Raw genomic sequence first — 15,099 nt, 5'->3', positions numbered from 1 at the left:
TTATTGTTCCCAGTCAGGAACCAAAATGTTAACATCAGATTCCCACATCCCACATCTTCTTTCTTAATTTAATACCTCCACAACATGACTGGCCACAAACCACATCGGCCTGCCACTACTGTCGTACCCAACATAAGCAGCAAAAGAAACCCTGCAACGTCACAGCCTCAACAGAATGGTTCATTACACAGAGTTAGATCAGATAAAAATCCTCCTGAGCTGAATTTCTCTGCCACCAAGGACAGACATGGAAAAGGATATGAGCACACTCTGAGTAAAATGGTCATATGAGAGGTGATATGATAATAGCACCTAATAAGATGTCAGCAGCTTCAGTTTATTGAAAAGCAAGGGTTTATTTTCTACTCCAGCTGCTTTGTACTTTCTTTTTAAGATAAAATGTGCATAGATTCACTCACATACACATTTATATATATATATATATATATATATATATATATATATATATATATATATATATATATATATATATATATATATATATATATATATATATATACACATACATACATATATATACATACACACACCTCCCCTTTGAGCTTTCTTGATTATGCTAATATTATTAGCTGTTTTCAGTCATGCATGACATTAGGTTGTTCTGGTTTGATCAGCATTTCAAACTACCTACCAAATTTTAAATGCCTATTAAATTGGTGGTTATTAAGAAGAAGCCAAGCATTAAAAAGCATTTAACGTAAAAGTGGCTGTTGCTCGGCATTAGATGTTGTACAGTATACATACCTCAGCCCTGCAGACATATTTCTTCATTCAAGTTTTGATTCTCTTAAAATTATGTTTTTTGCTGCTTTGTGTTTCAATCATGTCAAGTCAATATTAGCCACTGTTTTATATGAAGTGAGAGGCTGTTTATATTTTATTCAGCTTTTATAAATATGTTTTATAGATATGTTACTTGTATTTTCATATGCAGTACAATCACAATTCAGCCTATATATATGCACTCATACAGTATGGATGGATGGATGGATGGATGGATGAATGGAAGGAATTATGAATGTAGAAATGTACCATCATGATCCATCATGCAATACAGAACAGAGAGGCACTAATAGAGGTGCGATTGTCAGCTAGCTTGTGATAAGATCTTAGCTGCTGAAAACTGGCAAAGGAGGACTGTGCAGTGCACTTAAATTGTTAAACAAAAATAGTCATTGTTTGTTACACACATGTACACACACTACACAGTATTGTGGTATTTACTCATGAAAGTGGCAATACTGCATTTCTCTCATACAACATAGTATTTATTTTATTCATTAATACTTAATACTAATATTTTTGCATTGCATTATAAGAATACGTCCTGCAATACATATAAAACAGACTTTTACTTATTCTACTTATTTTTTCCTATAGAATTACTCCGCTTCATAAATGTAAAAGTACTTCTTTCATATTTGAAAACACTAAAGCAATTTGTTTCCCATTCCCTTGCAAATAACTTCAAAAAATTCTCACCTGTGGATTCCTTCTCTCTAATATACTAGTAATCAGTTTCTTCCCATGCTGAATAGAGAAGGAAATTTGAAGATGTGCTGAAAAGGAAGAATTGGAGTACAAAGAGTACGTGTGACGGCAACAGAGGTGTTCTCTTTCATTTTCTTCTAATAAAATAGTAGCAGTATGGTTTCCCAGCTCCTGGCTAACAAGCTCAAACCCCTACAGCCCGAAATCTTCATCTTATCTAACAGCCAACCCCTAACCCCAACATCTCCCTTCAGGATCCCTCATCTGTTCCCTGGACCCAGTGTTTCCTTCCCCTAATACGAGCTTCTGTCAAAGTGAGAACTGCAAACACCTTCCCTAGGCATAGTTTTGTAGAATAAGTGAAAAAAAAAAAAAAAAAAAAAACGTATTGGTGTCATCATTTTACTTTGAATACACATTAGAAAACCAGGCCTCCATTTTATATTCACGTAATGAGTCAGCTCTGTAACATTAGATGATAATATATAATAATGACTCTCAGGGCAGTTACATCTGCTGACCTCTCTTGGGAGCGCAGCACAATTATTTACCCAGCAGAAATTCAGAGAGCAAAGCTAATGCAATTCAGTCTGAGAAAAGAAGATGTAGCTTATTCAACTTATTTTCAATTAAAACCTGTGGGAGGGAGAAATAGACGTGTAGTTTTTTTTTTTTTTTTCAAAATAACTTGAGAGAACCGCAGCCTGTTTTGAAAAGGGATCACTGAATGTGTGAGTGTGGGTGTGTGGTAATTATAAGTGACAAGATGGGCAGGTGGCAACACCATAAATCAATGAAGCGTGTGTAGTAATGCACTGCTCAAAAAGATTAAAGGAGCACTTTTTAATCAGAGTATAGCATCAGGTAAATGTCTAGGATATTGCTCTGGCCAGCAGAGGGGGTTGTTAATCAGGTTCACAAGAGTTTTACAGGTGGAGGCCACTGACATTTTTTCCCTCCTCATCTTTTCTGACAGTTTTTTCACTAGTTTTGAATTTGGTTATAGGGTCAGTGTCACTGCCGGTACCATGAGGTGATACTTGGACCATACAGAGGTTGCACAGGTAGTCCAGCTCCTCCAGGATGTCACATCAATACATCTCATTGGCAGAAAGTTTGCTGGGTCTCTGAAAACAGTCTCAAGAGCATGGAGGAGCTGGACAGGGCTGTAAAGGGTCTTTAACCCATCAGCAGGAGCGGTATCTGCTTCTTTGTTCAAGGAGGAACAGGATGAACACTACTGGAACCCTACAAAATGATCTCCAGCAGGCCAGTAGTGTGAATGTCTCTGACCTGTAAAAACAGACTTTGTGAGTGTGGCCTGAGGGCCTGACGTCCTCCAGTTGGTCCTGTCTTCACTGCCTGGTACCATGGAGCCTGATTGGCACTTGCCATAGAACACCAGAATTGATAGATCTAACACTGGTGCCCTGTGCTTTTCACAGATAAGAGCAGGTTTACCCTGAGCACATGTGACAGGCGTGAAAGGATCTGGAGATGCCATGGATGGCCGGTTTGATGGTGGGTCACTGATGGTCTGGGGAGGCATATCCATGGAGGGACACACAGACCTCTACAGGCTAGGCAACTTCAACCTGACTGCCATTAGGTATTAGAATGAAATGCAGTGGGTCCTGGGTTTCTCCTGGTGCCTCATGCGGTGAGACTACTGGCCCCCGTGCTCGCCTGATCTAAATGCAATAGAACACTTCTGGGACATAATATTTCTGTACATCTGATGCCACCAGGTTGCACCTCAAACTGTCCAGGAGCTCAGTGATGCCCTGATCCAGATCTGGATATTTCCTCCTAGATGAGTGGAACAATCTTGATGAAACTTTGCATAAGCATTGCCTACGACACTGTGAATGCCAACATTTATATGACATATGTGTATTTGAGCGCTGAATGAAATATCATAGTATAGAATGGAAAGGTGTGTCACAATACAGTGTGTTGTTGCTAAGAAATAAAATACTAAAATGAACTAATTAACAAAAGACTTGTTGGTTGGTTATTTTTTATAATTAATCACACAGCAAGACAAAGCCTGTTATTGTCAGATCAGTTGATTCAACGTTTCAGAAAGCTTCAACGCTGAAAACACACTTGAATGACTAAGTTTGTTATACTTGAATTAGCTTATGTGAGTCAGCTACCCACCATAGCTGTGCATGTCTTCAGGGACCTGTCACTTAAAACGACTATGCACCATATCCTTCATGAATAACAATAAGTCCCACTATAATATAAAGGGTAAGTTGTACAAAATTTTACACCAGTAGGGTTTTCATGAAGAACAAAATTATTATTTTATTTTATTTTTTGGTGCCAGCCCATAAACATTTCTCTCTGCTTTCTCAATTGGCTCTTTTTCTTGGCCCTCAATTGGAGCCAGTCGTTGGTGGCTATTCAAGGAACTGTAGTGTTTATCACTTCTGATTGTTGCAGCCATAGCAGAACCTGTGGGTGTGTTTTGCTCTTGCCCTTGCCTTAGGTCTTAGGTGCTGACTCCATTCAGCAATTAGGGCTAGGAGTAGTTAAGGTCAGGAGGAGAGAGCCTCAGTGCCAGAGTGCCATTCTCTTTACAGCCTGAGCTGTGTGCTTGTGGTTGTTTACTGCTCAGTGGAGCAGAGAGTGTTTTGATCATTTAACATTTTTGACCTCTTTTTCTTTTGACCAACTTCTAGATTTTGTGGTATTTTTTCCTTTAAGGCAACTACAGTGGCTTAGCCATCTCTCTTAATTTAATTTTTAAAAAGCATTTTTTTTCCAATTTTTTCTCCTTGTTTCCTTTTTCACCCCCGGCCACTCTCATTGTTACTTCCCTACTTCCCATGGATTTTCTGAGGAATGCAACAGTTCGTCAGCCCCTAAAGTTTCTGCTAGATTCTTGTTTAGTGGAATAAACTACAGCTGCTGTTGATGGGAGTATCCACACTTTTGCAAGTCTGAGGTTCTTAAGAATGAAACGTTGCATTAATTCCTTTTTACTCTGTGCATTACAACTTATTTCATACTCCACGCTGACCGATATCATAAACAGTGCAGCCGAGAGCAAATACACAGTTTAAAGATGTCAAGAAAACAAAATCAGGGACATTATTCATTAATCTTTGAAACTTGGAGAAATCATACTGTATTCTATTGTTTGTTCAACTGATTCTTAAGGTGCTTTTATGACTACACTACTATATCAATATGGTTAAGCAGCCCTCAAAAGTAGGCTAGACTGGACTGTTAGAAGTGCAGATTTATTGGAGGGGAATGGTGCATTCATGTGAAAGAGTAAGCTTGGTAATTAAATTATTTTTTGCTGCTGAGTCTTGGCACAGTGCTGTTCATAGTTACACACTTTTTGTGCACTTTGTGTACAATGCCACGTAGTGTCTTCAAAAACAGTTTCTCAACATTGGCGAGAGCGCAGAGACACTGAAAATGCTGCCTGTCTGTGTGTGTGTTTACAAACCAGGTCCATCTCTGGTCGGGGCTTTAAAGAAGGACTGGGCTTCTCCAAACAGCATTGCGCTCTCCTGGCGGCAACCTGAACAGACAATACTTCCGATCTTCGACTACGAGGTCAAATATTATGAGAAGGTACTAAAATACTCGGTATATGATTCAAAGGACAGATATATCACTTCTCAAGTGGACTGTGTCATGTTCTTGGTGGATGATTAAGTTCACAGCATTAATTTAACAGGAAATGGCAACTTTTCAGAACATCACAGCAGTACAAGTGTGTCATAGGAGTGATTTATTGCCTGTAATATTTGTTCCCAAAAGTGATCAAAAGAGCTTATGAGCTCTCCATCACTAGAATGTGGCTGGAAGGCAGTATTTGTCACTGCTTGAAAAAATACGCATGACAAATGTATCTACCTTTTAAAACGTCAAAATATTCTCTGAAATGCTGAGACATTTGATCATCTCTACACTCTCTCCCACAGGAACACGAGCAGCTGAGCTACTCGTCGACACGCACCAAAGCCCCCAGTGTGATTGTCTCGGGTTTAAAACCAGCAACTTGGTACGTCTTCAGCGTGCGCACCCGCACAGCAGCCGGTTACAGCTCCTACTCCCCTAAATATGAATATAAAACTACAGGAGACTGTAAGTACCTCAGACCATCTACAGCACTTATTTGTTGTGGTGCATTAAGTATAAAAAAGAGCTTTACGTTTGCATGACAATAATTTTTTGTCATTCGGTCTGGGAAAATTGGGTTTAATATTAAAACAAATTTTGAGCAGAGCAAAAACAACAGTGTGCTGTTTTTGCTCGTCTTCAAGACAGTAAGGCAGAGACTGGAGATGCTACATGTAGCTGCAGCCAGCAGCTCAGGTTCAAGTATAGTTCATGTAGCCTGGAGCTGCACCTAAGGCAGTCTACATCAGAGGCACCACAGCAAATAATGAACCTGGATGTGAGACCACCTTCAAGGTTCCACACATAACACCTCCTCTTTCATATCTCACAGCTACTAATTAGAAGTTGCCTGTTTCCCAATTAGGCACAGCTGTATGTATCTGAACCATTGGTGTCGGAAGTACAGTTTGTACTCAGTTCATGACAACATCATGTACTTTAAAGTCATACCACAGTCTTTTTTGTTTTGCTTTAAAATGTATTGTCTCCCCCCACCCCCCAAAAAAATAGTCTGTAGTTTCAGTTATCACAGTTCCAAATCAAGTTTGATTTGTGTGTACTTTTGTACTCTGTCAAAGTTTTATTTAACAGCTGAGATCTACCCAAGTTTCTGCGGGTTTAAACAGTCACCCCTCATTTCTTTGTATTTTCTTTCCAAGGAGCCAGACTTTCTTGTAATTTTTAAAGTGAGCCCAAACATCAACTTTATTGAAGCAATGTGGGATCATCTTGACAGATAATGGAATAAAAGGCAGCCAACATCCAAAGAGGAGCTCTGAATGTCCTTCAAGAAGCCTGTAAACTATTTCTGAAGACTGCTTAAAGAAATTACAAGAAAGCTGCCTAAGAGAGTTCAGGCTGTGTTGAAAAATAAAGGCAGTCATACCAAATATTGAGTTTCAAGCTTTAGGCTTGTACAGATTTTATTTTTGCCATATATATACACTGTATTTCCATGTACACTTTGTGCATGCTTCAGTAAATCACTGCACCTATTTCCCATTTTTCAACCAAATCGTAAAGAAATGAGGGGTGGCTCAAGACTTTTGCACAGTTCTGTAGACATAAGTATGTAGTAAAATTTAATGCAAAATGTGCTAATGTCAAAAACAAAACAAGTCAATCAATTCAAGTATTTAAAACAAGGCTAAATTATAGTAACATAGATGAGGAATATATCATTCTTAGAAATAAGTTTGTTCCGCTTAAAATGCCCCAATAATTGATTTGTTCACTGTATAGAGCTGGAGCTCCCACTAAGATTTAACTACAATGTGAACATTTGGCATCTCTTCAGTGTGAATTTCATATATAGTTTGGAACCACAACCCCCGAACGCCTAAAAGGTCAGAATATCAGTTGCAACGGCAATTGAAAAATTGAATACAATCAGCAGGGGAGTCTAACAATACAGCCTTGATGTTTGGTGTATTCTGAATCAATGTTTTCTCTCCGTGTGTATGTGTGAGTAGGTGCTTTATTGCAAGTCTACTCATAAAATACAAAGGTCCAGATGCCCTTTTATGTTGGGTCAGGTATTGTTGAGGGGTGATTTGGCTTCATAGTGGCCCTATCCCTTCCAAAGCTGCAGAGCTTTGCTTTATCTGTGGATCAGAGAGTGCTTGGCCAAGCCTTTGTACTGCCTGGCCTTTTATCTGAAAGAAAAAAAGCAGATTTGGCCCCTGTCGCTCTCTTCTTCTGTGTCAGTCTGTCTGTCTGCCTGTCAGTCACTGTCACTGCAATGGGTTTTCCATCCGTCTGTGCATCTGTCTATCACATCTGTCATTCCTTTCCTCTTTCCTCACCTTGCATTTTTCATCCCCTCCTCTGCCGCCCCTCTCTCTCTCTCCATGCACTCCTCATTACAGCAGCATCAGTCCAACACATCTGTTTAGTTAGTGATGTGAAGAGTGTGTGAAGCTTAGGACCAGGAAAATTGCCTTGTGTCATGTGACCGCCACCACTTTCACTCTCCCATCCCCTGAATAGTCTGTAATTACTTTTATCAACCAAAACACACACGTTCTCGACAACCTCCATACACACATGTGCTCTTGGCTCTATTCACACACCCACTTAATGTATTAACCCACATGAGGCTCACTCTTTGGCTAGCGACCACGCACCCAGATCCCCAATTCATATTCATTAAGCATGAAATATTATAGAAATAAGTTTGGTAATAGCAATCATCTTTCAATTATCTGGGATTCGTTAGCCTTGTGACAAGACACAGAAAAGGGAAAATCATGAATATCAAATGGGTCCAATTTAACCAAATGTTCATGGACTAAATCACAATTTCATGAATGAATAATATTAATTAAACAGCAGCAGGCAAATGAATCATTCCCGTATGAAAGCTAACAGAGGTTTTCTTGCATTATGAAGAGCAGATTAAACATCTCTCATAATATCTGCCTATCAAGAGAGCTTACATGGGCAATGCTGAGTGCACTGATGATGAGAAATATTGAAGATGATGTTGAATGATTTTTTTTTCTGAAATCCACTCACTTCCGTCATATTTGTCCATGTTTGCTTTTAACCTTCCTTACAGTAACTGCTCTTTGTGTTACACCTCTTATGCTGCCTTTTCCATGTTTCTAATATGCTCTTGTTATTTTACTTTTCCCCACACAAGTTCTCTGCCCAACTGTGTTCCTTTTCATCTCAATTTCTATCCCACCATCTTTTCTACTTTCAGCGTCCGACATGGCTTCTGATCAAGGCCAGGTGTTGGTGATCGTCACAGCAGCGGTTGGTGGCTTTACCCTTCTTGTCATCCTCACCCTCTTCCTCCTCATCACTGGAAGGTAAGATGGATTTACTTACCCTGGTTTTACTTTGTTCAGAGTGAATATTTCTCTGCATGGTTAGTTTGAGCTGGCATCCACTCTTGTCTGTGTATTAAGCGGAAATAACGCGTTAAAAGTCAGCCAGTTGGTGTCGTCTGGGCCTCAAGGTAGATTCATAGAAATCATTTTTCCTCATGGTTGGTGTCTCCAGTTTCACTGTGCAAGTATCAGTGCTGTGTACAGGTCCCTATGAAACAGCACTTCCCAAAAATTTATGAAATAGACAAAAATTATATTTATTTTTTTTACCTTCAGGTGACATTTTTATGTAGCCACAATGTTCACAGTGACACGTGGGAAGTTTAGATATGAGTGCTGACCAAAAGTCCCATTTCAAATTTTTTTACCTTTCCTGTGTTATGGTTATAGCCATGAACATAATGCCTGGACAAATTAGGTATTTATTTTAATACAAACTATGGTCTTTCCCAAAATTTCACTCAGTTGTTTTGATGCCTTAAGATTTCAAAACTTAATGCTACCACTTCACAAAAAAATTTAATTTTTTTAAAGGCATGGTCAAAGTTTAGGTCATAAACCAAGCTTTCTATACACTGGTTTATGGACAACTGCTCATACATGAAGATGCCTATTGAGTACAGTTGACAATCATGCCTAACAATTTCAAATTTGAACATTTTCAAAGAAAACACTGATGTTATTGAATTTGCTCTAATAATTTGCATCTGTATTTCTACCAAACTTGATGCAACCTAGCTGTAGGACAATAAATGCTCCATCCACTTTAGTACAATAGTCTGCAACCTTCAAAAATACATAAAGAATTTGCATTTATGAGGCTGTTCTCTCCAGAAACATATGGGTTGGTATTACAGCCTATAGTAACATTGAAAATTAAGCAACCTCTGGACATTGTTTAAATAAGAACACATAAATTGTGCTGTGTTGTCACATGTAGTAGATACAGAAACTAAAGCTTTGCAACTCAAAACCACGTTATCACCATCTGTCACCAACATGCTGCCTCTGGTTGACTTAAGACGTCACCAGTGAAAGGTATTAGCACCAATTTCCACAAAGTTTGTTTGCTTAATTTTAGTCCAGCCAGTGGAAGAAGTGGTGAATCCTCCATCTTTTTTATAGAATCTGTGGCAAGAACAAAACGTTGGCATTTCTTTCATGCACCACCTTAATTCTGTTACATAGATCACGAACAAAACCAAGTTAAACCAATAATTAAATTTGTTTGATTATCTGAAACATGTAAATGTGATAAATATGTGGATGTGCAGAGCCCAAATATCCAAACGTCCAAATATACTTTTTTCTAATGAAAACAAAAACAAGACTTTGTTAAAATATCAAACAAGATTCAGGCTAAATAAAATCAAGGAGGAGAAATACCTCACCTGCTTTTGAAAGCTGTTCTACTGTTACTGTATTTCAAAAGGCAAGCGGGCCTTTTAACAGCAGGCATTTTGACATGTCATGACAGGAAAAGTATAAGTACAGTTAATATTGTTAGGGACGGCTCTGATCCGTTTAAGTATGACTGTAATGATTCATTTAAGTATAACTATAATGATCCATTTAGGCATGACTGTAAGCTTCAAATTCCTTACAGTAATGTATGTCTTCAATATTTCCTCAGGGCATTGGCACAGCCTTTCACTACATTTCCTTCAACAATTACCTTTGGACACAGAATACCACTAAATCCAAGAGAACGGAAAGACATATCTAAGAATTGTTGGGTGGTGTACAGTTTCTGCAAGTTTATTCTAAGAACAAAAAAGTGTATTTGTGTGTGAAGGTGTTGCTTTTACATTTGTGTGCTTTGATTGAAATAATTAAGTAATACTCATCCTCAATTCTCTAGTCAACTTATAATCATCCCTTTTTGAACTAACTAGATTATTAATCATTTTTGTCATAATATTGCATTATTAGATCGGCTATTAATTCAATCAAGGCACAACATATAATAGAGGAGACAGACACACAGACACATGCAGAGAACAAGAAGGAAGAAAAGGTAAATCAATTGTCTGTCCTAACACTGAAGATACAAGCATGGTGCTCACACACCCTAGTCTGTTTTGTGTGTGTGTGTGTGTGTGTGTGTGTGTGTGTGTGTGTGTGTGTGTGTGTGTGTGTGTGTGTGTGTGTGTGTGTGTGTGTGTGTGTGTGCAGGTACATAGGTGTGTAACTCTGCAAGATAGAAAAGAAATCAACAACACTTTCCACACTTTATTTCAAAAGTGTAAAGCTGAGGAGATTTGGAGACTAAATAATTCACAATTTCACTGTGAAGATACTCAACAAAAAATAAATGGAATTGCTCACAAACACAGAGTGAAATACTGAACAGCACAAATTCATCTTCTGTTTCAAACAATACACATCCTTTTTGTATTGATGTTGGTTTTCCCGTAATGATTTATAGAGACTTTTTTAAAAGGGAGAGAATGTTGCATCTTTTGATAGTATCATAGTAAGTCAGCAGTACAAACCTGATGTTTTCATTCACATGCAAATGACAACCATAGCTCCTGGTCTTTTAGTTAACATATATAGTGTTTAAATAAGGTAAAACTAGCTAAATGGCATAAATAACTAATTAAGTAATCAAAATAAAAAAGAATCCATCAACAAAACATAGTGCAAAGATGTTATGATTGAACCCCATTAATACAAATAAATTAAACCAGACACTTACCCTGGATGGCATTATATTGGCCTCCAGGAACACTGAGGAATCTTGAACAGTCATTTTTGACCAGGATATGTCCTTCAATGCACATATTAAACAAATATGTGGGGCTGCTTTCTTGCATTCGCGCAATGTCTCTAAAATTAGAAAAATCTTGTCTGAGAATGAAGCTGAAAAGCTAATTCATGCATTTATTACTTCTAGGCTGGACTATTATTATCAGGCTGTCCTAAAAGCTCCCTGAAAAGCCTTCAGCTGATACAAAATGTTACTGACAGGAACTAGAAAGAGAGAGCATATTTCTCCCGTATTGGCTTCTCTTCATTGACTCCCTGTTAAATGCAGAATTTAATTTAATATCCTTCTTCTTACATACAAGGTCCTGAATAATCAGGCCCCATCTTATGTTAAAGAGCTCATAGTACCATATCACCCCAATAGAGCACTTTGCTCTCAGACTGCTGGCTTACTTGTGGTTCTTAGGATACTTAAGAGTAGAATGGGAGGCAGAGCCTTCAGCGTTCAGACCCCTCTTAACCAGCTCCCAGTTTGGATTCGGGAGACAGACACCCTCTCTACTTTTAAGATTAGGCTTAGAACTTTCCTTTTTGATCAAGCTTATCAGGTGACCCTGAACCATCCCTTAGTTATGCTGCAATATGCCTAGGCTGCTGGGGGGGGGGGGTCTCACTTTCACTTTCATTTACCTCTTTTTACTCTGTTTATACACCATTTTGAATTTAATCATTAGTTATTATTAATCTCTGGCTCTCTTCAGCAGTGTGTCTTTTGTCCTGTCTCTCACCCCCAACCAGTCACAGTAGATGACTGCCCCTCCCTGAGCCTGGTTCTGCCAGAGGTTTCTTCCTGTTAAAAGGGAGTTTTTCCTTCCCACTCTTGCCAAGTGCTTGCTCATAGGGGGTCGTTCTGACTGTAGAGTTCTCTCTGTAATTATTGTAGGGTCTTTACCTTACAATATAAAGCACCTTGAGGTGACTGTTGGGACTTGGCGCTATACAAATAAAACTGGGTATAATTGAAATGAATTAAATCCAGTAAATAAAAGATCAATACAGCTATTGCTTTTCATTTGAAATAATCTTTGGCAACACAGAGAGCTTGGACAATTTACTTGTACTGTTTTTCATTACACCCGCAGTTTTTTAAAAAGAAGCACCAAAGTTTGCATTTGGGTTTACAACATCTACAGTAGCAAGGTGGCCTACTTTGCATAAAATAAGAGGTCATAGTGGAAATGAGGTAAGAGCAGCAAGAGTACATTATTAAGATTATGACACACTGACAGCATAATAACTGTTTAAAATATGTATTTCTGGATTTTAACAGAGAGAGTAGTGTTATAGCCTCCCAGATTGAATTTTTGAGACATGCTGTCCATTCAGATTGGAAATCAAAAGTGTTTATGGTCAGATTGAACTGGAGAAAAAAAGAGGACTGCCACAGAGAGACGAAGATGAGATATCATTTAAAAATATGGACAACAACACACACCAGAATATCTCTGCAGAGAGTCATTGATAGTGTTGCAGTGGGTTATCTACATGAAAAATTACACAAATAACAAATGAAAAAATACAGGCATAAGGGAAGTACAATACTTCTGAGCCTGTAAATCCCACTTTTTCTTAAACTGATTATCTTCTTTCAATTCAATTCAGTTTCTAATATGTAAAGATCCATCTTTTTAGTAATTGAGACTACTTTATCTTTTACATAGACTGGTACTCACATAGCACTTTTCAACTCTGCTTCCTAACTATCGCATACACACAGACACCAATAGATGTAATATCTTGATCAAGGATCCCTCAGCATGCGGACTGGAGGAGCCAGTGATTGACCACCAACCTTCTGATTTGTAGACAACCCAGAAGCTCGGTGGGCTGTGGCTCAGATGCTCCTGAGCCACAGTCACTGACAAGCCCAGGCAGTCTTCCATTCAAGTACTGGCACAGACTGACCCTGCTTAGCTTCCTAGATCAGTCAAGATTGGAGGTGCTGAGGGTGGTGAGCCAAGTGCAGCCAAACCACCCTGAGCATATGTAGTGTAAATATACATTACAAAATATACTTAGCATTACTCCACCTGATCAGTGTCCCACAGAGAAGGCGTTTGACAGTGGGAATGTGGAAGTGTAAGGCAGACACAAGAACAGAGAGCAAACTGACACTTTTATATCTTCTCCCTGGTTTGTGTGCAACTAAACAATCATTTAATGATCCAAATGAAAAACACTTCATGTTTCATATTTAGTAACCCCTGAGGGCCCAACAGTAATGTTTATAAAGATTTAACAAAGTGAAATGACAAAACAAAAAACACACACCATAATTGCTTAACTCACTCAAAACTGCTTCAGAATTCAATGTGAGGTGATTTAAGATGCAGGTGGTGTTTTTAGTTTCTTTAACACCATTAGCTTCCACCTGGCATTAGAAAGACATAATTTAATTGATTTTTAAACCTCTCAATTTGAATGTGCGGACCTGGGAAGTTTTTAGATTCTAAACTTGCCCCTTAGGGCCTGATGTTTTCTAATGCACTTGTTAATCTGTTATACTCATAGTTTCATCAGAAAGCTTTAATTCTGATCCAAGCTGTGGACGTGCTTCAGCTGCGCTTCAAATGGATTTTTTCTGGGCAAAATTGATGGAACTTTTACAGACTGCAACTTTTACTTGAACACTTGGAGCATCCTGTGTTGCTGGAGAATTGCCACCACAAACGTCACAGATGTTGGATTTATTTTATTTTTTAGATATTTTTTTTTTTAGATAAGATGTTCATTTACAGTGAACACCTTTATTGTTTGTTTGATTTAAATGCCAAAGAAATTTTAAGTCCAAGAAAAGCTAGCAATTTCACAGCAGACAAAGTGATAACGTTTATTTTGGATTTTTGCAGTTATGATCTGTGAGTGTTGGAAGGTACTTTATTTAAGATGACCCAACACACACACACACACACACACAGCAGGTGCAGGAGCTAAAGCAAACCCTTTAAACTTTTTGTATTGTAGTACAAGAAGACTCTTCTTTACATGAATTCATTTAATAGTAGTCATAACAGTAGTTGGAGTGTTTTTTGACTCCATCACAAGCGATCATATCTGCAGTCCCGTTGCCCTGTGTAGGAGGAACTTTCACTCTCTTTCAGTTTCAAAAAAGCTCCAAATGTACTTGAGCTGCCTGGAAAAGACGGGAGCTTTCAGTCATAGATGTAAGGTTGTAGAGGACTTACTGTATGATGAGTGTTTAACACCTGGCTGGCCTAAAAGCTTCCTAAATTTACATCTATGTTTGCTATGTGCTTGTGCTAGATTTGAAGAGTGGGAACTTCTACGAGAATGAAGGTGCCGTGATTACACAGATGTAGCCCAGCTCAAGAGTTTTGCTCTGCATCACTGCAATGTTTTTTAATCATTTTCTTCATATCTTCTTTAATCTATCCTTTCTTTTGTGCCCTTTGTAGCCTCTGCAGTAGAGCGGTGCAGTGAGGTGACTGTGAGGGATGTTAGGGTAAGAGAGGAGTGGTTTGAATTACACTGATGCTTTGATTAGGGCTCTAAGCAAGGTTGTTTTACTGAGGTGTGTGGGTGGGTAAAGTGCTTTTGAATATGCGTGTGTGAATATGTACTCTAACAATGTTCGACAGGGCAGAGAACAGTGGAAGATGCCAAGGTCTTTGTGCGCGATAGCTGTTTTTGTGTATGTCTGTGTCTATGTGTGTGTGCGTGTGTGTGTGGCCTCTTTACAACATGAAAGCCGGTGAGACAGAAGGATAGGCGGATAAAGGGGATCAGAGGATAGGACTGGAAAAGACTGATAAAGGCACATGCCACCATTTCTTTAATGAACAGCTTGACCCCATCAGCAGAGGTCAAC

The 15,099-nt window shown here is 38.6% G+C and overlaps 1 protein-coding gene across 2 annotated transcripts in view; it reads left to right on the top strand.

Annotated features, from left to right (window-relative positions):
* The window catches only part of epha6 (eph receptor A6), a 183,995-nt gene that overhangs the window by 140,681 nt on the left and 28,215 nt on the right, over positions 1–15,099 (top strand). For both annotated transcript variants that reach the window (XM_030757617.1, XM_030757616.1), the window contains 3 exons: positions 4,985–5,109; positions 5,463–5,625; positions 8,369–8,477. In XM_030757617.1, the coding sequence (XP_030613477.1) occupies positions 4,985–5,109; positions 5,463–5,625; positions 8,369–8,477 (397 nt within the window). The remainder of the gene's footprint in view (positions 1–4,984; positions 5,110–5,462; positions 5,626–8,368; positions 8,478–15,099) is intronic.

The sequence above is a fragment of the Archocentrus centrarchus genome, chromosome 21 (genome assembly GCF_007364275.1).
Source record: "Archocentrus centrarchus isolate MPI-CPG fArcCen1 chromosome 21, fArcCen1, whole genome shotgun sequence".
In the NCBI taxonomy this organism is placed as follows: domain Eukaryota; kingdom Metazoa; phylum Chordata; class Actinopteri; order Cichliformes; family Cichlidae; genus Archocentrus; species Archocentrus centrarchus.
Note: the sequence above shows the minus strand (reverse complement) of the source record. Positions and strands in the feature narration are given on the sequence as shown.